Source organism: Mchenga conophoros, linkage group LG3 (genome assembly GCF_057382185.1).
Source record: "Mchenga conophoros isolate Kocher_MC1m ecotype Shallow Benthic linkage group LG3, M_conophoros_male_GT1.1, whole genome shotgun sequence".
NCBI classification, from domain to species: Eukaryota; Metazoa; Chordata; class Actinopteri; order Cichliformes; family Cichlidae; genus Mchenga; species Mchenga conophoros.
Genome location: NC_140528.1, coordinates 78802351 through 78828733, shown reverse-complemented (window position 1 = coordinate 78828733; position 26383 = coordinate 78802351). Strand labels below are relative to the sequence as shown.

General features: G+C 39.4%; 1 protein-coding gene across 6 annotated transcripts in view; it reads right to left on the bottom strand.

The window, feature by feature from the left end:
- Positions 1 to 26383, bottom strand: part of nrxn2b (neurexin 2b) — a 707860-nt gene that overhangs the window by 558622 nt on the left and 122855 nt on the right. For all 6 annotated transcript variants that reach the window (XM_085267412.1, XM_085267417.1, XM_085267416.1 and 3 more), the window contains exon 3: positions 19964 to 19984. In XM_085267412.1, the coding sequence (XP_085123538.1) occupies positions 19964 to 19984 (21 nt within the window). The remainder of the gene's footprint in view (positions 1 to 19963; positions 19985 to 26383) is intronic.

The window sequence follows — 26383 nt, the reverse complement described above, 5'->3', positions numbered from 1 at the left end:
GGAATTATTTTGGTTTTCATGTGACGTATGACCCTGAAGGTAAGCGAGTCATGGACTAAAGTAAAACAGTACGTTGGATGTGCCATGCAATGCTTAATTACATTGGTGTGAACTAGTGTGTTAGCGCAGTTAGCTCGTTAACGTGTTGGCCGTCTAGCCCCATGCACGGGGCGATCGGCGGTAGCTCGTTAACGGAGATTTGCCGTGTTGTGGCGTTAAGGTCATTTCAACGAGATTAACCTGAAAGCACTAGTGGGAACACAACGAATATGACTGCACATTTACGCCGACATCATCCCAGTGCAAAGACAAAAACAACAAGCATGCTACTAACTTTAGCCGAGTCATTTAGACAGCTGTTAGCACGTGATTCTCCTTATGCTGCTGAGAATATAGCCCAGAAGAAGCGGATAGTATAGCTTTTATTTTGGAAAGAGCCATTTCTCTGTAATAAACTCTCTTTTCCAAAGATGAGTGATTCCTCAATCAGATACAGGGCTTGCAAAATCGCTAGCCCGACGTCCTGGAGCTAGCGATCTTTCCAATCGGGCTACAAAAATCTCTCTGCCCTGCCCGTCGGGCTATTGTAGGAAGGAAAAATATATGTCAATGCTTTTGCATTCTTTCAGAAATGTAGCTGGGTAATTATGTCATTGGCATCGGTGAGCCACTGTCAATATGTGACATATTGAAATCCCGTTTGAATTTGCGCTTGTTTTTTTGCTTTCACTTTGCAATCGTGCAAACTGTGTATAGAGAGCGACAGCACTGATCTGTGAGTGATGATAATTTGTGCACCAATTCCTCTGACATCGTCTTATTAATCGTTAGCTTACTATGCAAACATGACAAGTGAAATCTCCCGCAGCTTAAACATGTGAGAGGTTGATCGCGCAGAGAATCGCTGAGCTTATGTGAGTCCGTGGGTAAAAGTAGCAGTATATATATTTTAGTTCTGCTGAGCCAAATAAGACAGGTCGGGGTGAAGAAGTGACAGCCAAAGAAAAGCTTACCACAAAACGGAGAAGTTATGACAAATGAGACTATAAGGCAAAAAGAAAGTGCAGCTTTATGGTTTCATGGACAAAAGAATTTCTGTGGCTGCAATATGACGAGCTAAATAACCAGGGGTGCACATAAGTGGTCCGCAGGTGCGCATTCGCTGTCAAAATAAAAAACGCGCACAAGGGTTAGGGTTAAATTTAAAAACTGTACTTTTGAGTTAAAATATATATTTATAATTTTAATAAATGACAAATTAAAAAGGCATGAACATTTTTGCATCGAAAAAATATCGAACTGTGACACCAAAGTATCGAACCGAACCGAACCGTGAATTTTGTGTATCGTTGCACCCCTAGAATTTAGGTATAATCAACCAATTTATTACAGAAAACATAACAAACAGGACACTCTTCTAGGGATGTGTGGGCATGTCAAATAATGACGATAATTACAGAGGAACATGAATAACAAGTTATGGCCTTTTAGCTGTCCCCCGTTTCCCATTAAATATTGTTTTGCCTGTAAATATCAGATAAATTGGATAATTTGGGTTCTTTGGAATCGCTTATATCAAACTAATGGTTATTGTGATGGTCTGATACATGTAAACAAATACTGAGAGCTGCCCTCTTATTCCTGCTAAGAGTCAACAGTTGTCTTCACCTTAAAGCAGTAAACGTGATTTTGAATATAAAAGCTAAGAGAAAAATACTTCCAAGATATGAATTAAGAGGAGTAGTAAGCATTGAAATATTGTCACTATAGTTCTTTCATTGCACATTACAGAGATTACCCCGAGTCAAAAGAAATGGATAGACAGTAAAGAGCAAGGACAAGAAAATGGCACAGCACTTTTAAGTGTAGTACAAAGAGCTGTATCGTGTTCCTTTTAAAATCCGGGATCAATGCTACAGAGAACAAGAATCAGTAAGAATTTAGTGAATTATAGCTTCAGTCGAGAAAAACAAGGACTTGTAGTCATCCGGTCCACACGATTACTTAAGAGGCCATGATGCCATGAAGGGGTCAAACCAACAAAGATGGTAAAAATATTTTAATATGAGAGCCTGAGAAATAAATCTCTAACTCTTATTTTGCCTGTCTCTTGGTAGCAAAACAGACTGTTGTTCAAAGATGAGCAGAGGTTATGTGTAAAAAAAAAATTGCCAGCATTTCAGAGGCTCCTTTTTCCCCCCATACGACATAAATAATGTCCATACTGTGTTTTTTATTTCCAATATCAGGTCATTTTTAATGAAGGGTTTGAAGTCACTGCACTTGAATAATATCATTTTAAAGAATTTCAAATTAAATCAAAAAGTTGACATGTTAACTTTGCTGATACATCCCCCGAGCTAAAACCCAGCATGAGGGTTGGAAAAATAAGCAAAATTATGTCCCTGAAATATGATTCTAACAACATGAATCCCCATACGCAGGACTTGTGGCATGCTGTTGGAGAACCTTTTGTTTGGTGGTGAAAATTGTGAAATTGCCACCAAACAATAGCAGCCTCGCTGCTGAAAATGAAAACAGGACGGCGAGTTGCGGGCCTAAAGAGAAAGTGGGAGTATGTCTGCTTGTTATAAGTTAGTACTGTAGGACCTGCATCAGTCAGTACTGTCATAGTGTCTACCAAAGAGTGCAGAGTAAAGACAGATGCCCTTTCTGTCTCTTTGCAAAAGGTGTAAACTTCACTAGCACTTCCCTCCATAAAGGGATTTGTCGACCTCGCCAGTGCTCTTAATGACCAGTTTTGACACCTCAGTATATATCGACAGAAAGGTGTGATTTGACGACCATTTGAATAGTGTCTAGATTTTTCAAAGGGTAGCTGCATAGGTGGAGACCACCTTCACTAACTTCTGATGCACACCCAGGCCTGAAATATGACAGATACTCCTCAGTTTATAAAAGGGCTCCACTCCTAACAGGTTGAAAAAAAGAAAACTGTCACACTTTATACATACAGGCCATCACTTTAACAAACTGATTTAGTCTAGGCTAAATAGCATAAAGACACTACACCGATACAGACTGACTCCACAGATAAAGCAGCAAGTTTAAAGCATAGCTTTAAGACAAACTGAACAGTTTAACCTTCAAGAAGATAAGAAATACCACAAAACTGTGGGCTGCATATATTTTAGCTAGGTGTACCTAATAACCTTGCAAAAGGGTATATGTTACACTATTACCATGACCCTGTCCTGATATAATATTTAAAAATGAACCTCAGTGTCTATATGCTAATCTTTGCATGTTATTAGTAATAGGTAGCAGTCAGACAGTATGAGTCTTCTGCCCCTTAATACAACAGCCCTTTCTGCTGACCTCATTTGTGGATTCACATTCCCTTTAATGTGGTGCTACCCTGCAGGAATGGGGTCTAGCTCATAAAAATCTAACGCTTACAGGGTGACTCTGAAACTCAATGTAATACTGTTCAGTGCAGCCATAATGTACACATCTGTCGAGTCTATATGTGAGCAGAGTGAATAATAGACATTTAGTTAGCATGCAATATTATTATTATTATTATGGTAAAATGACAGCAGACAAGGCTCTTCATTTATTGTGGTTCTGTTGTCCTGGAGATGACAAAGGTTTTTCTGCCAAGGGGGTAATAACATTAGTTGACAGATCGAGAGACAAACGAAACAAAGCAAATAATACGAACGACAGGAAATCAGTCATGCTATTACCTAATCAGAGTTCTCTTTATCAAAAAAAACCTGTTCGGAAATAAAAATCAACCCTTTTCTGTGCTTACATAAACATAGCCATTATCTGGGTAAATAATTATTCACAGTGTGTGTGAACATTGATTACAGCTTCCCCCTGTTGTGTGTAATGGGAGAGAGACATTCACTCATCAAATATGGATGAAATGGATGTTGATGCTTTCCATCACGGCACTTAATCATGGCCTTCGGTAAAATGCAAGGGCAGGCGGGATGTGATGTGGTGACTGTAGCCGCTCGGCTGATATGTAAGCACTCCCTGCTTTTCTCGCTGCCTATGTGAAGGTGAGAAGTGATGACTACCTTCAAGCTTAGCAACTCTAAGGTAGATCTGGGCATGGTAGACTGGAATACATTGTTCGTGAGAGCGTTGGCATTGGGTTAAGACGGTCCATGGTTGAATCGGCAAATATGAAATCTAAAAATAAGAACAAGGGAAAAAATGTTTTTGCACATGTAATAAGTCTGTTACCATGCCAGTGGAATAAGCTGACCTCACATGACAGCACTCCATGCATTCGTTTGCATACATCACTGTCATCTTGTGTACACGGTACTTGGTGCAATGACACTCACGGGTCTGCAGTCCCCTTACTTAGCAATATGTTTATTACCCTGCCATAGATTTCCTCTCAATGTTGCGCTGGGGCAGGCTCCAAACAGGCACACACCAATTACTGCACACTTTTAGCATGCAGGCCTCATCAACCCATAGAGCACAGACAAACAAACCACAGACAGGGATGGAAAAAAAGAAAAAAAGTGGATCACTGGAGCAACTAACCCCTTGATTCGCACTTGATCTTCACTTGTCTTCAAAAGGCAGGGTCAGTGTCAGGCTAAGGTCAGAAAGTAAAGGCAAGGGGCCTACTGGGAAAGAGGATCAGTTTTAGCAATAAACCACAAGATAAGATCAAGTTCAGCCAGAGGGCAAACTGGCAAGTAGAACTGAATACAGGAAACGAGAAGTACTTTTGATCAAGACTAAACGTGAAAGGAAAACTCTCCTTTATCTGGCCTGATAAATTTCTATGGCTAAAGAAAAGGTGACAGGGTGACACCAATGCCGGGTTTATAAAGTTTTCTCAAGGAAATTATATCCAGAAGCATAAAAATATAAAAGAGTATGAGACCATACAAATAAGTATAAATGTGTTTGCTCTTGATTAAAGAACAAGGTTATACTCACGTTTACTTTTGTGAAAAAGTGCACTAGCAGTAAGATACTAAAACCCATCCTGGGTAGCTAATTACTATGCAGGAATAACTAATGCTTGTTGAATGCAGTGGTGTTTATTTTAAAAAGCCATTACGTAAGGTAATGAATATGCGTAGACTCAGGGGCCAGCAGCTCAGCGAGCTTGGTGTTTACGCAGCTTTAAAAAGGGTGCTGCTTGCATTTGGGCTCATTATAAGCTGATCTATATTCAGGAGAAAAGTGGGTGATAGTAATTCAAGGATTTGTGATGTATAGACTGAATTAGAGAAGCGATTTACAAAGGCTACGCTGTGGAGTCCTGTAGAGAACTTTTCAAATTCATTTTTGATTGAAAGGACTGACCTGCAGCGTACCTGGAAGGAAGCTTTCAGCACAAGTGGACCATATAGCTGCGTTTTTGGATTGCATTTGATAAGCTTTTGAATAAGATTTTTGTGAGAGTGAGGAAATGCAAGTGTGTATTTGACTGAACTATTCAAAGTTTCTGGGAATACAGAATACATACTGAACTGTTAGCCTAACGTCTGCCCATCTTAGTCTGCAATCAGAAGCCTGGTAAGAGAAACAAAACCTTTTCCATGAAGATGCCAGTGGTGGGACTGGTGGCACAGAAGTACAAAGTGTTGGTATCCAGTGAAAAGGCAGAATAAAGTAGGGAGGTGGAGCTCTATGGGACTAGAGCTTGGGCTTAGCATGGCTGCCACGTCCATGGCTCTGACAACTAATTTGCCCTAACATTTCAGCAAAAAGGTCAGACAACACTCTGCCCAAGTTTATGAATATAGGGGCTCTGGCTGACAGAAAAGAGAAACAGTGAACAAGACAGGTAGAAGGTCTCTTCATTGACTTAGCTTAGAAAGAAGAGGAAGGCTGCTGTTGTCAGTGTCCAGATGGGAACTGCTCTGTATCCTCTAGATCAGGAGTGAAGTCCTGACCTTATCTTATCCAACTAGGCCACTCGCTCAAGGCACTGAATTTTTCAGTTTGCACTCTCTAGTGCCGCCAAATTGTAGAACAGGACCTTTGACAGAGGTAAAGAATTAAATGGTAAAAAAACACACACACATACACAAACATGCACACATAAAAGAATTGCATGATTGTAGTGAAATCTCCCTACAAGCAGAAGGAACACCCTCAGGAGGTTTATGGTTATGCCTTTGGTCCTCCAGGATGGAAATAAATGTTCTTTTACGCATTTTCTCTAGTACTCTATTTTTATATCTTAAGGAACTAAGGCCACAGCACATTTAGAGACTTCCTTAAGCCCGAAGTTGAGTCTCTTACAGAAGAGGAATAGCACTTCCAATTCAAGAGGCAGCAGCTGGACTCAATTTAAACAGCCAGCAGTACAATCCACCTACACTGGTCCTGAGAGTCAGAGATATGGCATGGGCATAAACTCTTGCAACACACACACCATCAAAGGCTAACACTGGATAAAACTTAGGTGAAAAATACAAAATGAGACCCCCTCTCTATGTTGAAGTGAGATTACTGAACAAAGAACAAAGTGTGGAAAATAAACCTCCACGATTAATTAAGCAACCATTAAATAATATTTAGTGGCACTTAGTTATGTTAAGAAGAATCAGAATCAGAATCAGAAAGGGTTTTATTGCCAAATGTTGAGCAGGTTTACAACAAGAAGCACGTGAGACTAATACTGTCCAAATATACGGCACATCTCACAATATCACATAGCTCCAAAGTAACTTTTCTTTATCAGGCACTGGAAGCACAGCGCACACAAAAACACACCCAATTCCCAGGATACTTTCTGTCCAGATGGGCTAGGCCAGCGACACTTGTTCAATTAAAGGCATCAGGGGAGACCTAACCACTTTATTATCTGCAAGCTGGCCCCACATTGATCAGCCTGTCTGGGACCACTCGCAGCCTGTGTAACAGCTTAATCTGGGCCCTGTACTTGCACAAACACTGTCTTTCACTCACACACTCACTGACACGCGCACAAACACAAACTAGCAATCTATTACTGAGTAATATGGCTATCGTTCAAATTCTGTGCAGGTCTGAGCGATGTGCGCACGTCTGTCTCAAGTCACCAAAAGGAAGAGGTTCTGGGGAATGGACTGGATCCATTTATATGTGATTGTCAAGCCATGAAAACAAACACTCGCCTGTCTTTCAGTTTCCTGGTAAAACTTTCCTGCACAAATCAAACTGCTGATTTGAAGGCCCAATCTGGAGCCCGAGCTTACTGACCATCTGTGGTACCACGGATTGGTGTAACTTGTTTTCTCCATTTTCAATTTCCAGGACCCATGACTCAAACGATCCTGAAAATAAAACTGCTGGACTTGTTTACACAAGAAAGCATGGTCTGAATTTAAATAGGAAAAATACATATACAGATTAACAGTCGGTTAAAAAGAAGAAAACATAGTTCTTTAGGTTTAACCAGCCTTAAACACACAAAAGAATTTCCGGCATAATGTATATGTTAGATTGACCAATTAGACTGTGGCAAATTGAGGCTTTTGAGACCAATGTTAAGACTACAAGAGTGACAATCACAACAGAGGGTGTATTAGGGGGACCTTTCAGAATTAATTATGCATATGGGCTGCCAAAAAAAAGGATTTCATAGTAACTATTGGTTCCCCCCCACAAGAACACACAGCATGGACTAAACCTGATGATATTGTTACTATTAAGAAGAACCAACAAATTCACAACAACACTAAATTATTAAAATATTGATCTTAATAAAGTATTAACACAAATAAAAGCAGGGACTCATCTCCTTAAAGCCAGTCATGCACACACAGACCTACATGGTCACATACTATATTAAAACATTTTGTGTATGACAGTGGCTATGGAGACAAAATGAAACCATGGCCTCACTGACCAGTCATTAACAGTGAATCCTAGTGAAGTATCTAGGCCATGTCTCTTTCCACTAAAACAGCCTGCTGGTTTGACACTTCAACTATTCCCCTCAACCCCTTTTCTTCTCAGTCATCTCCATTTTTTCACATCCCAGCCTATATATTTCCTCCTCTTTGCTCCTTGCCCCTCACCCCCCTGTAACCCCTGTCCTCCCTTTACACCCTTCATTTCTACTTCTCTTCTTTCAAGCGATCACATGAGAAATCTAGCCACCCAGGCCTTAGCACTGATGGTCTGTGGCATTAAAATTCCTCCTCTACGGCCCTCAGAGAACTGGAAAGGCGACAGATAAATAAATAAGAGCTGTAGGGAGCGGGGCTTTGTGGCAGCTGCTGAGCAAATTTGTGGCGTTTCTGATAACAACTCATCATACTGGTTAGGCCACACTGACAGCTGAGAGAAAAAAAAGGAAGCCCTGTCTGCAGGGATATTATAAAAGGGACAGATCAACAATTTATTTATCTCTAAGATGTCTGTTTAGTTTATCATAAACTAGTCTGTAACTGTGCAAAGGAGGCCACAAGAAGTTAAGATAAACCAATACAGTGAAAGATACTGAAATTCTTTGGTTTTTGTTTTCATAAACTCACTCCTGTTATGAACCTTTAAAATGCATACTTGAGTTCTTACTGGTTTACAGCGTCAAAGAAAAAAACAAACAAACAAAAAACAAACAGGTGTGATTCAATTTGACCTTATGGAAGACACGTACGTATCCTGAACATAGCACGGGCCAGACTGTGATAATTTAAAAAAAAAAAAGTGTTTAGTTAAATTTTGGCTTCATGAGGTGCCTAGAGTAACAGAAATATCCTATAATTAAAAGCTACATTCAGTGACTCCCTTATTCACAACGGGTTGCCACAGCAGGTATCTCTGCATGTTTGAACACCACGGGGATTTGTGCCCCCTCCTGCGATTGGACTTGTCAGGAAAATGTGTAAATTGCTACACTATAGGGCATAGGGCTGTGCAATATGACCAAAATCTCATATCCCAATATAAGACATCTATCATCCGATAACGATATAAATCACAGAAATATACATTTTCTGAAAATTCTGTGAATCTCGGGCAGCTTGAAGTGTTTCCAGCTGGGCGTCGTGTACCTAGAGTCAAATGATTTAAAAGATGCATGAAACTATACATTTTTAGACATAAGTTGTATCTGCCGCCGTTTTCTTTGTGAGTATTTATTACACGGCGTGTAAAAGCCTGTTCTAACGTTTGAGTCTAAGGTTTATTTTTTAGCACATGATGGCTCTTTTTTGCTTCGCATCCATAAATACTCTGCATACTCTTTCACGTGATTCCGTTTATTCTGAAAAGTCTCAACAGGATCTTGAGCTTTATTGTGAAAGGTTTATGTGGAACATAAGCAAGCGGACACACGATGGTGTTACCGTCGTTGTTGCTAACGACAACGCATAAAAACAGGCGCTTGTCCGTCCATAGTGTGGTTATAGTAAATATAAGAGAAATAGAGAACTTAATTTAGAAATTAATATAGCCACTACAGTGACCATCAAAACGGTGAAAAAATATCGCCTTAAACAGTTTATTTTGCAACACCACGAAACAAACGATAGCATAAAATGAAACGATAGACATTTTTATATCATCATTCGATATATATCGTTATATCCAACAGCCCTAATAGGGCAACTACAACTACTGTTGACAAAAAAAGAACAAAAAAACGAAACTGTAGCTGACAAATTTCAAACACAAATGGAATGAACTTCCTTAGTTGGTTTCTCAGTGTCATGATGGCTGTCATGTCCACTTTAATCCTACTAATAGTAAATTTCAACAGTGAGAATAAACATCTCTATATGCATATGCTTTTCTTTAAAAGCTTTATGGATTAAAACATGAGTACAAGTACTGAAGATGAATAGCCACTTTTATTCTGTTGCCTTGTCTGTGTTGTATAAGTGATGAAATAAGATGTCACTGGGAGAACAATGTTGAAAATCAAGAAACAGGACTATACATAAAAAACACAAAAAAGAAAAAATCAACCATTCATCCCACTTTAACTCTTAACCTAAAAGTCGATCAAAAAGCCATCGAGTGGCCTTTGATTGAGTGCGATGTGTAGCAGATTTAATAAACCAGGCTTTCTGTGAAGACACAGCAGCTATAATGGGCCAAGTATAAGAAGACCTTCTGAAGGTTTGACAGTTATACGCTCACGCTGCTGAAAAAAACTTTTCCTGAGATTCCACTGAACCAGTGAAGCCTTTTTTGTTAATAATTGAAACATATAATCCAGCAATAAGAAAAATAACAAGAACTCCACACTTGCTTGTATCTTGTCTGTCAGTCAAATACTCACACAGAGTCTCCAGTCAGGGTCTTAAAGCAGTCAATATCTAATCTCTGACACTATTTTCCAGTCTGTCTTACTTAAGTCATCATGACAGTCTTAATTCTTTGCTGCTTGGCACAGTAACATCTTGCACAATCCTTCAAAAGCTCCTTGAGTTTAAACTGGACTGACAAACATTTTTTAGACTGGCTAACTGAGGGACATTAAAGCCAGCAACAAGACAAACCCCATAGCTGTAATTGAAACATTTACAGGTATGGGTAGTCCTTTACCACAAGCGACCGTCCTTGACCTGTTCTACCAGCTGCTTTAGTCAAGACTAGCATTTTGCAATAAAAGCTCTTTACTAAAATATTATTTGTTAGTGTTATACCATAACACCATGACAATGCCCAAGGTCTGTTTGAGTCAAGGAAAAACAGAACAGTACTCTGCAGAAGTCCTGAGCCACCCATGTAAACATACATAGTAATATACTTACATTTACAGTTTGCACAGCCCTAATGAGCTGGAAAGTTCGTATGATCTCTAAGGCAAGCTGCTGTTCTTTAAGTAGCCTTCAAGAAATGTTCTCCAGGCTACTCCAGAGCTCTCGTTTGGATGTTGGTTGCCTTTTGTTCAATTCTTTGTCAAATTGGGCCCAAACTACACTGAACAAAAATATAAACGCAACACTTTTGTTTTTGCTCCCATTCCCCATGGGATGGACGTAGAGACCTAAAATTCATTCCAGATACACAATATAACCATCCCTCCCAAACAGTGGTCACCAATCAGTCCAAATGTGTGGTAGTGGGCACATCTGCTATATTGAAATAATCCATCTCACCTCACAGGTGTGCCACATCAGGATGCTGATCTGACATCATGAGTAGTGCACAGGTGTACCTCAGACTGCCCACAACAAAAGGCCACCCTGGAATGTGCAGTTTTGTCTCACAGCAAAATGCCACAGATGCCACAAGCAATGAGGGAGCGTGCAATTGGCATGCTGACAGCAGGAATGTCAACCAGATCTGTCGCCCGTGCATTGAATGTTCATTTCTCAACCATAAGCCGTCTCCACAGGCGTTTCCGAGAATATGGCAGCACATCCAACCGGCCTCACAACCGCAGACCTCGTGTAACCACACCAGCCCAGGACCTCCACATCCAGCAGGTTCACCTCCAAGATCGTCTGAGACCAGCCACCCAGACAGCTGCTGGAACAATTGGTTTGCACAACCAAACAATTTCTGCACAAACTGTCAGAAACCGTCTCAGGGACGCTCAACTGCATGCCCGTCGTCCTCATCGGGGTCTTGACCTGACTCCAGCTCGTCGCCGTAACAGACTTGTGTGGGCAAATGCTCACATTCGATGGCGTCTGGCACGTTGGAGAGGTGTGCGCTTCACGGATGAATCATGGTTCACATTGTTCAGGGCAGATGGCAGCTGAGAATGTCCCAGTTCTTGCATGGCCAGCATACTCACCGGACATGTCACCCATTGAGCATGTTCGGGATGTGCTTGACCGGCGTATACGACAGCGTGTACCAGTTCCCACGAATATCCAACAACCTCGCACAGCCATTGAAGTGGAGTGGACCAACATTCCACAGGCCACAATTGACAATCTGATAGACTCCATGCGACGATGTGTTGCACTGCATGAGGCAAATGGTGGTCACACCAGATACTGACCGGTTCTGGGTCCCCAGACCCCCAATAGCGCAAAAAACTGCACATTCCAGGGTGGCCTTTTGTTGTGGGCAGTCTGAGGTACACCTGTGCACTACTCATGATGTCAGATCAGCATCCTGATGTGGCACACCTGTGAGGTGGGATGGATTATCTCAATATAGCAGATGTGCCCACTACCACACATTTGGACTGATTTGTGACCACTGTTTGGGAGGGATGGTTATATTGTGTATCTGGAATGAATTTTAGGTCTCTACGTCCATCCCATGGGGAATGGGAGCAAAAACAAAAGTGTTGCGTTTATATTTTTGTTCAGTGTATTTCAATAATGTTGAAGGAAATTTGGATTCACCACTCCTCAAGATCTATTGTGACTGATCTTGTGTAATTCCTGCCTTCCACTGAGACCATCTCAGACTTCATTGAATCCCTCAGGTTTCCTATTTCTTAGGAACATACCTTTCAAATAGTCTAAGAAGCTTGGAAAGAAAAGCCCTGCTCTTCTTTAAGTTGCTTGAAGACGTTTCACCTCTCATCCAAGAAGCTTCTTCAGGTCCACGGTCAAATGGTGGAGAGGGGGTCCATATCCCTCTTGGGGGGACACTCTCACAGGGCTTAAATCTGGGACTCTCCACCATTTGACCTTAGAACTGAAGAAGCTTCTCGGATAAGAGGTGAAACATCTTCAAGCAACTTAAAGAAGTCCAAATGCTTTTCTTTCCAAGCTCCTTAGACTACAATGACCTGGATGACTGAGAACCTTCACAGACAATTTCAGATACTGGTCATTTACTCTAGATATCTACCCAAAGCTACAATTACAAGTAGGTTCTTTGCTAAGTTGTCTATTAGACACAACACTGGTTCATCCAGTGTTGTGTCCCAATAAATTATATATTCTTCTAATAAAAATCAGTTATAACGATTCGATTGAAAATGAGTGAAAAAGTAGTCCATGTCCAAAGAAAATTGCTTAGAAACACAAAAAAAACCCCAATAAACAAACAAACAAAAACAATTACAAGCACGTCTGTGTGGAGGTAAAGGATAAAGAAATGATGGGCAACTTCAGACTTTTGTACTGTACTGCAGAGCCTACAAAGGGAGAAGATAAGAAAAGAAAAACAGAAGATGAGAAAGGGATAAACACAAAAAAGGAAAATTGCTTCATATTCAAGTAGAAGGAGGTTTTCGGAAGCAAAGCCCATTCAAGCATTACTATTTTCTCATTATAAAAGTGAGAGCAGGATAAGGAGAAAATGTCTCTATTCTCCATTTCCTTTCATTTATTGCTCACTCTCATTCATTTCACCAGCGTATTGATCCCGACTTCACAAGACATTTTCCTCCACTGTGCCCTCATTCCTCCAACATCTATTTATCGCAAGGCCTATTAAATTAATGTTAAACAACAAATACAAGGTGGATCCCCCCAAACAATACATCTGAACTTTCACAGAGAAAATGCATTAGTGTTACAGTAAGGACTGTAACCTGGTTGCTTTGTTGGAAACAACAAAGCAACCAGGTTGCCTAAGGCCCTAAGTCATGTCCTGGTGTTGGAAAAACACCTGTATGAGTATAAGTGGGATAATATACAGTATACAAGTATATCATCTCATACACATGCAAAAGTACTGCTAAGCCTGTGCTGGAGGAAATACATTTTCACATAAAAAAGGGCTGGCAGGCCCCTGTGAGAAAGGCGAAAAATGTGGCAGTTACCAATTTTCTCACCATTTTGGTTTAGTAGCCAGATGGAAGTTAAAGTGCTTTTATTTTCATAGCACTCTCTGTCAACTGGGGGAAGGGTGGGAGATGGACTTTTTCACCGGGCTCTGCTAAAATGCAATCTCTCACTGTGTCACCTGCTCAGCACGGACTTGTAGCTTTGCAGTCTGTGGCATTTCATGGCCTAATTGAATTCAGAAAGGGATACAGGTACAACAGGAATGTTCTAACACCCTGGAAATAATAAGTTTTGTGTAGAGAGAATGAAAAAAATATATATGAGGCAGTGACTTTTGACTTTAGCTGTGGAACAATCTGTTTACGAAAGTGACAACAGTGTCAGGTGGAAAATAAGAATGTGTCAGCTTCTGCATATATTCCAGTCTACATACACAAGCAGACACACAGCATAAATGCATGCTTTGAAGTACCTCTACATACAGAAATAACTAGGGTGCTTATGTTTTATTGTATTACCTATCTTAATCTCTTAATAGCTTCCCCAGTGTGCTTAATGTGCAGATTCCAACCAGTGCAGTTCTGGTGAATCATTTGACTTTAAATGATTGACTTTTAATTTCTATGACCTCTTATGATGATTACAATCATTAAGAGGTTTCAAAAGAACACAGATGCTATATGATGCTATATAAGTTAAATCCAAGCTAAATTAAAATGTGATGGCGGTGAGTTCACATTTTGGGCATTTTGACCATCACCATATGGTCAGGTACTGAATTGGTGATGGACTTTTCAGAGTAATGATTCACAGAACATCTTGACACCACAGCAGAATCATCATCTGACCCGTTATGTAAATGTTTCACAAATTTTGTACAAGACTGGGAAGCAAAATAACCTCAAGCAGAGGAGAAAAATCCTCACCAACACACATGTATACGCATAAACACAGTGCGGCACCAGCGCAGCAGGCCATGTATTGTCCAATCCATTTCTCTCTATCTTGGCAAACAGTACTGCCTAAGGCAATGCATGCTGACACTGAAGCATCTGGAGTTGTTCACAAGGGGATGCCCACTCCACCGCTTTAGACTTTGTTATCACAAAGCGCAAAATAGAAAGAGAGGGAAAAAAGGCAGCTGTGTGTGGGGTGAAATTAATGTGTCTTGAGAACAGGCATGGCTGGACTCTGTCTCCTCCAGGACCTGAGAAGGCTTAATCTTACTGCAACATCTGGCAGAGGCTGGGCAGGCAGAGAGAACATCAAGGCATCCCACTGTCTTAAGGCTTCCAAGCAATTTCTCAACAGCAGACAGACACCATTTAGTTCCATTTCATCCTCACTGTCACTGGTCATCTTCCACTCTGACTTTGTGGGTCTGCGTTTGCTTGTTTTCTGTCTCTTCTTTTTGATTGATTATGAGGAATAAGCTAGATAGCATTCTTCCAAAGTCAACAGCCTTGTTTAACCACTGAATGAAGATAACTATGAAGATATTTGTGTACATCTGCATATACGGCAATCCTGCTGTTTTGCCATGTCCCAATTTATATATTAAACTGCGGTGTGCACAAGCAGTGCAACTGTGGCATGGACAACCAGCAAGACAATATAAATTTAATTTAATTTTAAACAAATGAAAAGGAAATAGGCAAGAATTTATTAATGCTATTGTGCTGATCTTAATTTAAGTAAAACTCAACTTGACTGATAAAAATCACAAGATGTGGCGTGTGACTTTTTGTGGGGGTTTTAAATAGCAAAATTAGTCAGGCAGTCAGCCAGTCATACTTGGCACAACATTACTAACTGGAATTTGAATATAAATTATGTAGAAGAAACACTATTTGTTCCAGAGAATAAAATGAATCTAGGTTAATACCACAATGACATCGGTACATGTAATATTTGCTTCACTTTGTGTTTTTTGTCTCTTTGCCCCTGGGATACGCGCGCACACACACACACACACACACACACACACACACACACACACACACACACACACACACACACACACACACACACACACACACACGCGCGCGCGCGCGCGTTTAGAGAAGTTTTTCTTCTATTATTTAGTTTTATTTCTCTTGAGCAAACAAGAACAGAATCCATAATCTGGTTTGGATGATCCAAAGCAATCTCCTATAACTACAGGGACAACTTAAATCTGTAATCCTGTATCTCCAGCCAACGTCAAACCATTCATTATGTTGAGGAAAAGTTGTTATTCCCCTTCCCCAGGGGTGAGATTAAGTTGAAGGGCCGCATGACCTGGGGAGAAATGATCATTTTTCATGATCACATTGTCTAATATCAGCATTGAAAGGAAAGCCCTGTGTCTGAGGTCAGATATACATTTGATCTGCTACTGTCCATTTGTAGATGAGCTATTTTGTCTCTTAGCCATGTTCATGTTAAATGGATGACACTTGGTGACACAAAAGATCAGCTCCTTCTACACATTTTCTATAGGATAGAGATCTAGAGACTGTCTAGACCCCACCATGATCTTAATGTCCTTAATTAGCCTCTTTCTTGTTGCCTTGGCAGTATGTTTTGGGTCAATGTCATGCAGGAAGAACCATCCATGACCCATCTTCAGTGATCTGGTAAAAAGAATTTCTCAGTGCAGTGAACTTGTCCTGTAATCTTAGCAGGAAAACAGCCCCAAACCATAATCTTTCCATGTCGGTACTTAACTGTGGGGATGATGTTCTTTGGGTCATACTCATTTCTTTTTCTCCAAACAAGACAGATGAAGCTAATACCAAAAAGTTTCATTTTGGTTTCCACAGCACTTTCTCCCAAGCCTTCTGTGAATCATTTACATGTTCACTGAAAAACCGAACATGGGCCTGTGCGTGTGTCTTTCATAAGCAGGAGGGATCTTATAGGTGCTGCAATATTTGAATAAATTACAATGTGTTACCAATGATATTCTTGGTGGTTGTATTCCAACAAGCTCATCCTATGTAGTTCTGGGCTGATCGATCGGGTACCTCATGGTCATCTTTATCCCGTAAGCCAAGATTTTGCATAGAGCACCAAAAAAACAGGTGACTGGTGCTTATTTTGAATTTCTTCCAAAAGTAGTCACCTTCAAACCAAGCTTCTTGTTGATGGTCTTGTAGTCCAGTCCAATCTTGCGCAGGTCTACAATCTTGTCACTGACGTCGTTTGACGGTTAATTGGTCCCGTCCATGGTGGTGAACAGGTTGGAATGGAAGAAACGTATTCTGTAGATGTGTGTGCTTTATAATCATAACTAGTTGAGATCAAGAGTATTTGTAAGTAATTGATTATAATCTGTGTACCACATGGGAACATAGCCAATCTGTAGGAACTAGAATTCTGGCTGCTTTGTAGGGAATCAAATGCTTATTTCATTCAAATAAGACACACTGTAAGTTGTGTTTTGAAAATGTTGGCTTCCCCCTGACAAACTCTATGTCATAATCTAAATTACACCACCACAGCTTTCAACTTAATTTCCATTTCTTTATTGCTTTCTATTGAAAACCTGCACCAGACGATGAGCTAACATTGCCCTTACATAATGAAACAATATATCATACATGCAGTCCTCTATGGGAGGGCATGCTAGGATATGAGTACACTGATGGTCTTTTTTCCAGTAAAACAGGTCAGTGTTGCTGACACATCATCAATCGAGGACCTACAGTGTAAGAGCGAGGGCCACCATCCACCTTTCCTGGGATACTTGCCTCCCACCGGGCTTTGAATGTCTCTTTGTATCATCAATCTCAACCAACCTTTTAACCCATGGTCACCAACACTAATTATACCAAGTGCAGTCACAGGGAAGCCCTAAAAATAGCAGAAAAAAATTCTGACAATAGACTATTTTAAATGAATTTATCAGGCAGTCTTGTTACTACACAATACCCCGGGCTCCTTGTTTTTTTTAAAATTAAAGTGACTGAGACAGACAAATTGATTAAGATTTTTATAACTTAAAATCTCTCAGTTTAACAACGATCTAAACAAACTATGTATTCTGATCCCGGATATAGTTATGAGTGAAAATTAAACTCCAAGGCTTTTTATATTCTTCAAAACTGAAAGAATGGCTCATATTAGGGTCACAGTACTACAGAAAACATTCAGAACTCTGCACAAGAATGTTTCCATCGCAAATCATTGGAAGCAAACATAATAAAAGGATGCTTAACCAACTGTGCAAAGAAATATCACACACATACTTGAAATGAGTGGTGAAACTACAGATGCTTGCTAGGGCTATGTTACATTGGTGTGACAGGATTCCAGATTATTTGCTTCTTTTGTGCACTAGGCAGCACTTTAACTTCGAGCTACATATTTGTGAGAGTCAGGTTTCACTTGTTTAACTTTTTGACAGTTAACAGAAGTTCCCACAGTCCCTTCACAGGAGTCAACCTTTCCTTGAACCAGTCACTTTCTTCAGCATCCTTTCAATACCCTCTGCATCTCCTCTTTCCCAGCTTCCCTCCATTACATCCCTCTTTCCATCATATAGAGTGTTTACATCAATGTGATTTTTCTGGTTATGAAGTCTCTAAAAGACAAAAAAAATCTGCTTATTCATATGATTGTGTAGACTGCTATACCAGTTACTCCAAATTATGTTAGCACTTGTGACATTTACAAATCCAAACTAACAGTGCTGAAAGGGTTAATTTGACATCAACTGTTAACCTGAAATTAATTTGACTGGCTGTTGACCTGACTTGTACAGTGCAGAGAACCCAGAGTCCTGTAAGCTGTCTACATACTTAAATAGGTCAGCATATTCAAGCTCTCTGCCATCAGAGTTACCAATTACATTTCTCTCATTCATAACCTCAAGGCAAAACTCGATTTCCTCCAACTTCAAATGTTCTGCTATTACATCAGGTTATTTCTCAGGTGCAGGTAGTAGCATTCAGAAGCCTGGGTAAGATGTGCAAAGATCTTTGCATCTTCTTTAAATATCCTAGACAAATATTTAGCTTTGTTACCCTGAGCTTATTTAGGCTTCTGAAATTACATCACATTGTTTCATTTACACACATACAAACATAAATGACATATTCATATCATATGAAGACATTTAATCAAACCTTGTGTGTCCTTCAACACATCCTACATGAACCTGTCGATTCATGTAGGATGTGTTGACAGTGCTTCCATAGGAAATGTAGGATTGCCATCATTTACTGCTGTTTGCAACCTTCCTCCTGACATTTACCCGTCACCTGGTGAAAAGATTCACTCATACATAGACATGTACCCACAGAACAACAAGAAGCTGGCATTATATAGGAACAAACAGAAAATGTCAGCTTCACACTGTTCACAAGTGCACACATCAAGTGCATATCATGCAGAACCAGATTTCTAACAGAACCCACTGCGATAGCTAATAACACTGAAGTGGCTCTATGGTGTGAGCTTCTATATTTCCAATATGCCACAAGATAAACAACTCAGATTCAGAATAAAGATTGAGAAATAACTGCAGCATAACTTTTTCAGCTTAAAGAAAACTTGAAGCTAGAGGGTGTTTGTCATAGTGATTTCCCCTGCTGGATCAAGCTCTGTGATAGGTAATCCATCACCTCAAACTCAGTACAGAGGAAATGCAACAAGAATACATGCAAGCACACACACACACACTTACACACACACACACCTAGATGCCAATATCTGGATGCATATTCAAAAAAAGCCTGTTTATGTCAGTTTCAGTGTCTGATTGAACTGAAAAACAGATCCAGTCACCCAGTGGGTGAACCTCTGGACGGCAACATTTTGCAGAAAGATCAGCAGACACTGATGTATCCATAATGTCTTCTACATTCAGAACTGGCTTCGCACCTTCATGGCCCAAGGGCTAATGTGGTGCCTTTGGGGCCTAAACCAGCAGGATTTGTTCACCTTTGTAGGGGACAGGAAAGGATGTGAAGACAGCAGCTTGTCATCACCTTGTCATGGCATGTGAACTTGAACAATAACTTGTTAATGGGTAGACTGGTTCAAGGTTAGAACAGCTGTCTTGACAATTTCATATACAAGCATGTTCATATTCTCTAGAGATAAACTATAAAAAAAAAGAAAGAAAACAAATGAAGAAAGACAAGATAAAATAATAATAATAGAAAAATAAGGAATAGTTTCAGGTGCGCATCCATCACGTGTATTTTATACAGAAAAAAATTCATTACGGCCCCTGGAAGTCACTTATAACCGCAGTCCAAACTGACAATGCCCCTCCACAGAGGGATGGCATAAAGCATTTAGAAGCAACCTGAATCAGCATCCATGAGAACATCAAGAGAAGCCATCAGAGGACCTTAGGAGAGAAAAATCAGTCTTACCTTCAACAGCATACTCTTCAGCTTCAGGGTGAACACGGATCGCATGGAAAGGGGAAATAGAACAGAAAGAAGTCAATATTATATTTCCAAGCACGTGCTTTTCCATAATTTCATCAAACATGGATAAAACATAAAGACATCCAGTTTTGAAGACTTGACAGCAAAATGTATTACTCTCTTTCCCAGAAAATGTAAGGTTAAGTCTTTAATCTACTGACTTTCTTAGAAGGCTGTGGATGCCCCAATAATTCCACAGCTGCACATTGATTTTTCAAGAAATGTCCAACAGAAATATTTTCAACCAGTCCACTGTACCTACAGTTCCTCTCATATCAGTGGCTTTCAGAAATGAAAAACAGTAGGTCCTTTTCATTATGCTAATTTATGCTTGCTCATGTCTTTTTTCTTCCTGTGATCCAGAAATTTCACGCGTTCCTCCATCATCAAGGATCTTCTAATACTTTAAATGCCCCTCGAGGAGAGAGGAGGCTTTTGTAGGAGCTTAGAGCAGGAAACATAGGTGTACCTTAAAGGTAGCTCTTACCAGCTTGCATCTTCACATGTTATAAGTAGCTGACATACTTAAGATTAACAGTATGGAACAAAGTATTTCCTATTTGGCTGCTTGGAGTCATCTATTCTTTTGGATTTTCCGTACGTATGTGACTGAGGAAAATAAGCAAACACACTGACACAATGAAAAGCAGCCAATGCCTTCTCAGACTGTTCTACTAAACCACTGTTCAGGAGCAGAAGAGGTCAGTCTGTAAAACAAGAAAATAAAACTGCATTCTTGAGTTAGAAGAAGAGAAGCTACCCAAAAAGAAAAAAAAAGCATACAATATAGGGCTGGGCGATATGGCCTAAAATTCATATTGGGATTAATTTGAAGCATGTGCGGTAATGATATATATCACGATATATTATTTTCTTCTGTATAACGTATTTTCCACACTATTAAGCACACTTAAGATCCTTTAATTTTCTCAAAAATCGAGAGTGTGCCTTATGTATGAATTCTGGTTGTGCTTACTGACCTCGAACCGATTTTGGCGTGCAGAAATCTGTTAAAAATGTTTTAGTACAACTTTGGTAAGCCGCACTGCTTGATGGATTGTCAGAGCATTACGGCTGCCGTAGTGAGGAGCTTCGCGGAGTAATCTGGTTCCAAAACTCCGTCCTCTTCAGGTCCCAAAGTCAAACGAACACTAAGAGTTAAAAACGGTCTAAATTCTTTAATCTTTAATTAAATCATCAGCGTTGCTGCTTTACCAGGTTACCAATTAAATTTAACATCCAGGCATCCATGAAAACAGAAGTTATTAAATTTAACAGAGTTAGAAGTTAACAGGAAGTTAGCTCGCTAGTTTCCACCTAAACATTTCATACCATGTTCTGACTGAGAGATTTTTGAAACTAATTAAAACGTACAGCTCTGCCACTTCCGATATAAATGAAGACAGAAAACTAAACAGCAGTGGCGTTTGCAGGGTTACTGAAGTTGGACTACCTGGTATATAATGTTGTGCTACATGATTGCTAGCGACACAGCTATGTTAGCATGACATTAGCACAGTGAAGCTGGAGGATGAACACCAACTTTTTTTCCACTCGATAGAAGTTAACGTGAGGGATTCTGGTGGTCAGGGACAAATGCAATCGCATAGCAGGATGCTATTACACGGGCCAAACTTCAGTCAGGAGAACAACTGAGATCATTCATCCACAATACAAGGTTAGTTATTAATATACTGCAACAACATGGGAATAGAGCAGCTGCGAGAAAATTCAACAATAATGAATCAATGTTACGGAAGTGGAGGAAGCGCAGTTTTTGGCTTTCCCCATATTTCAAAAGTGCTTCATCTCTTTGCTATGACTGTCGGCATAATTTGCAGATGATAATGGTTGTAGCCACTGCGATGCTTTCGACCAAAACAGATGACATCATCAACATGCGCTATCGCGATAGAGTGGTATAGTCAAAATCTCTTTCGTTGGCCAAATTTATATCGTTTCTATTGTATATCGTTTATATCGCCCACCCCTAATACCATAGCATCCCTGTGGAGAGCTTGGCATTTTGATCTGCTTTTGTGGCTTGTGAGCTTGGGCCTTTATGTGACATTGCTGCATTAACTTCTAGCTTGGTTGATAATATTTTAATGTGACTCAACAACGTAGTGGTTCAGTGTGTTTTCTGGCACTTTTTTTTTGAGGGTGGCAGAAGCAATGTGCAGCTGTTGCAGAAGCAGCATGCAGTATCTTCACAGGAATTTCTATCACAACTTATAAAAACCAAAAAGGTCAAGAATCTGAAAATATGCTTAATTTCGCAACTGCAAAGGACAAATCTATTTTCTGCACTACCCATGAGTATGGAAGTCCACGTAATTTATACAACTTCTAGTATTAGACTTCAATTATAAGGTTCTTTTGAATGCCACCTCCCATAACAGGTTGGATACCAACTACTTAACACTAACACTCATGTACATCTCCCTATGCATCCCTGTTGCTAAATTAACCTGAGTTTAGTTCACTGGATTGAGCAAGAATAGCCACTTTCCACAAACACACCAACAAAGCAACCGAAAACTGTTCTTGAATGACAGAGCATCTGCCAAGCTTAAGCACTGGGACAGCGTTTGTCTGAAACAGGGTAGCAGTTGTTTATATAATCACTGGCCATGACCCTGCTTTTCCTCTCTCTCTCATCTCTGATCATAGCCCATCATCCTGTCTTTCATAAGTTATCCTCATGTGTTCCTGTCTATCTTCTGAGCTGAAGTAAAATTATGTTTGATGTACAGTAGAGGTCATTTATACCATCACTGGTCATGACTCTGCCTTTACCCTCCACTCATCTCTGAACACAGTCCATCATCCTGCATTGTCATGTCATCCCTGTTTCTCTCTGTCAAAGAGAGAAAGAGTTTCTCTCTGTTAAGCTCAGCTGCTTAAAGTTTTAACTCCATTCCACCGACATAGTGGGAGAAGGGAGGGAAGGAGAAACTGTGGTTTTTTTTTCAAAAACATGAGAAAGATTTGTATATAGTCGAAGTTCAGCACTGGAACTGAATTAACTTGGAATAGCATATATAAATATATAAAATCTCAATTGTTTCAAAGTTAAGCCATAGCTTTGTATTCGAGCAATTACAAGGACGAGCAATTACCTTTATTCAGCTTAAATGAGTCAAAAAGCTCCAGCGCTTCTTCTAATTAACATCAGTTGGTCACAAAGAATCAATATCAAATATTTTCCAACATTTGATATTCTTCTTATCTCTCGTCAAAATTAAGAAGGATGCCTTAAGAGGTAATGCTAAAGGAAATGGTGATTATCCATACCATTTAAAGTTTCATTCTAATGTGCCTGACATTTATTTTGCTTCAAGTCGCAATATTTCACAATTTAGCCTTGGGGAAGAAAAATGGTTTCAGTCAGACACTTGGTGGAATGTACCTCTTTCTTTTGAGCTTGTGTCTTTTATCCCATTTACAGTTTCCTGTAGTCTGTACCAACCATTACCTTTATCCCCGAGCTGTTTTCCATTAGGGTGTATCCCACATAGCCTCAGGCTTTTAACTCAGCTGGTATTTCCAAAGTGTTTCCAAAGTGCTTGTAATTCACAAGGATATGTGAACAATTTTCAGATCAAATCTTTTCTAGGCATATTTTGTCCATGCGCAAAGGCGGAGCTTACAGGATAAGATCTAGGATAAAAATCTAGAACAAAGAGAACAATTTTTTATACTAACTCTCATTAAACCTGATACAAAACTAAAATAAATATCAAATGCTGAAATGTACACTTGCATTCAAATTGACAGTCCAATATCTCTAAATTAGTGTACAGTACCTCAAGCAACAAAGAGCTGAAAAAAGTTTAAATGTATCATAAAGACAGCCGCAAAATGCAAAAGAGAGCGCAAATCAGACGTGGGCTGCAATAAAAATAAATAAATGGCAAAGTTAAATTCAGAGGGAAGCAGTAGAGAAGCTGAATGTCTTCACCAATGAATCCCTGAGGGCTTTGGCGGCAAATGAGAGACTTTTCAGACCTAATCCTTACCAAGCTAACTAAAGAATTTACCGAGGGGAGAAAAGCATGCCTGCAATGAAAAACAGCCTCTCTCTCTTTCTATCTTCCTATTTCCCTGCACATGGAGGAAGCTACATAACTGCTGGTTTGATATAAGTATACAAGGTACTGTACATCATAGTTCAAACACAGTTACAGTTACAAACATACAAATTTATCTCCATGTTAAATAATTCAAAATCCAGGTATGCTTAAAAGATTTACCGTATATAATTATTTTGATCTGGACGAACAGAAGAACAAACAAAAACAAAACCCCAAAACAAACAAAATAAACGTGTTGCATGATTTCTGAATGACTTTCAGCATTATTCTGAAAGCAAACATTCAGTGAGTTAATAAGAAATATGGTCTTGGAAATCAAACTGTGCATATCCTGAGAAAAACCGTCTATTGTGACTGCTGACTTTGTTTCAAAACCAATTATCAAAATTTCCAGAACAACATTCTCATTACAGATAAAGGGCTGAGGCACATCAAGAAGTTATCACAGAGGGAGTTCAAGCTTAACATCTATGGCAACAAGATGTTAAGCTTGTAAATCTTTGTCACACTTGCATGCAGAAAGTCTAATTAAAATTCATACAGACATTGAGTGACGCATGTGCCCACACAAACTTGACACGTGTACAACATAAACTGCACGAACTGTATTACAGAGAATTCACAGTAAGGATGCTTTTTGTTTTTGTTCACAGAGCAGCATTCAGTAAGTTCTTTGTTAATCTTTATGTTAAAACACACACACACACACACTGTATATAATTCAACTTCAACTCTAAATATAATTGGATAAGTTGAAGAGAATGGCTGGAGGAATAGATGAAATAAAAAGCTGATCTAAAATAAATAAACATATGTTATTAATAAAAAAAAATTGGCATTTCTTAACTACTTTTTTTTTACTCCCACAGGGGGGAGTCCATCCCAGTTGACACTGGGCCAGAGGCAGTGGACACTCTCATTCCACACCGAGATGCAGTTATTCACATTAAAAACCAAGGTTTGAAACTGAGAATCTCTGTGCAGTATGCCAAATTTCTGTTTTTAGTATTTTTTTTTAACCTAATTACAAAACCATCTGTCACTGCAAATTAAAATAACTAAGATGCATAAAAGAAAGTAATTATGAATTATTACAGGGGAGTGGAATCTTGATGTATGAAGGAATAAAATAATTATAGTGATAACAAGAGCACGGTATTGACTAAATTCTTGTGAACACACAAAAAAAAATCATCTTTACAGTAAGATAATAGTTACTTTGTATATTTAAATATCAATATGGGCTGTTTTTCCAGTGCAAGTATGAGAAATGTCAAATTACATCTGCCTACTAAAAATATACACTTGCAAATGTTCCAACCACAAAGTGGTTTGATTAGCTAATGTGTCGATTTATTTCCAGTTCACTCTGTATAAAATGTGTCATAAAACAGCAAGAGGAGAGTGGACTAGTGCTGCGATGCACAATGCTTATGTGAGGCTGCTTTGCTTTTTAGGTAATAACGGCTAAGAGGTCTTAATGCTTTGGACAGCAGCTCTACTGCACGGTACCACATTTAGTATACCTTGTATTGAGCTGTACATAAAATAGAGCAAGCTGACTTTAAATGTCTTTCTGTTTTGTTGTCAGCTTTTTCTTCAAACTCATGAGTAACTCTAGTTAAAACTCCATTATTGTGGCCAGCACTATGCCACACGTAAGTAAAGTGTTAAAGGCCAAATGAGAAAAGCAAAAGTCCTTTTCACCTAAGGCTATCTGACATGAGCTAAGAGAGAGGAAAGAAAATGACAGCACTGGTGAAAAACAGAAACAAGAGTATATGGGGAAGATAGGCAGATGAATAGGAAAGCGGGTTTTTTTTGTTTGTCTTCTTTTTTTATCAAAGGAAAGCTCTGTCTTCAACTTTTCCACATTTTCAGAAACTTTCTATCCAAGTGACAAGGTAATCCACAAGTCACAGCCTTGGCAGATTTCACACTAAATCTCGACAGCAAAACACAAAGCAGTCACCTTATAAATGTGCAAAGATTGTATAAGTGAATCTTCCTTATCCGGATTAAAAAAAAACGAATAAATACAGAAACTGACTGATTTATCCAACAACACAACATATACAGCAATCTGCATTTAATACAGTGCATGTGTGTATATGGAAGGATCCAAGTTAACATAACCCACAGAGCCACGTCGAATAACAACAGGCCAAACAGAGAAGAAAAAACTGCAAATATCGGCTCGAGTGGTCAAAAATCGGTGTCATTGTAGCTATTTTATATGTCGTTTTTATGCTTTCACATATTATAT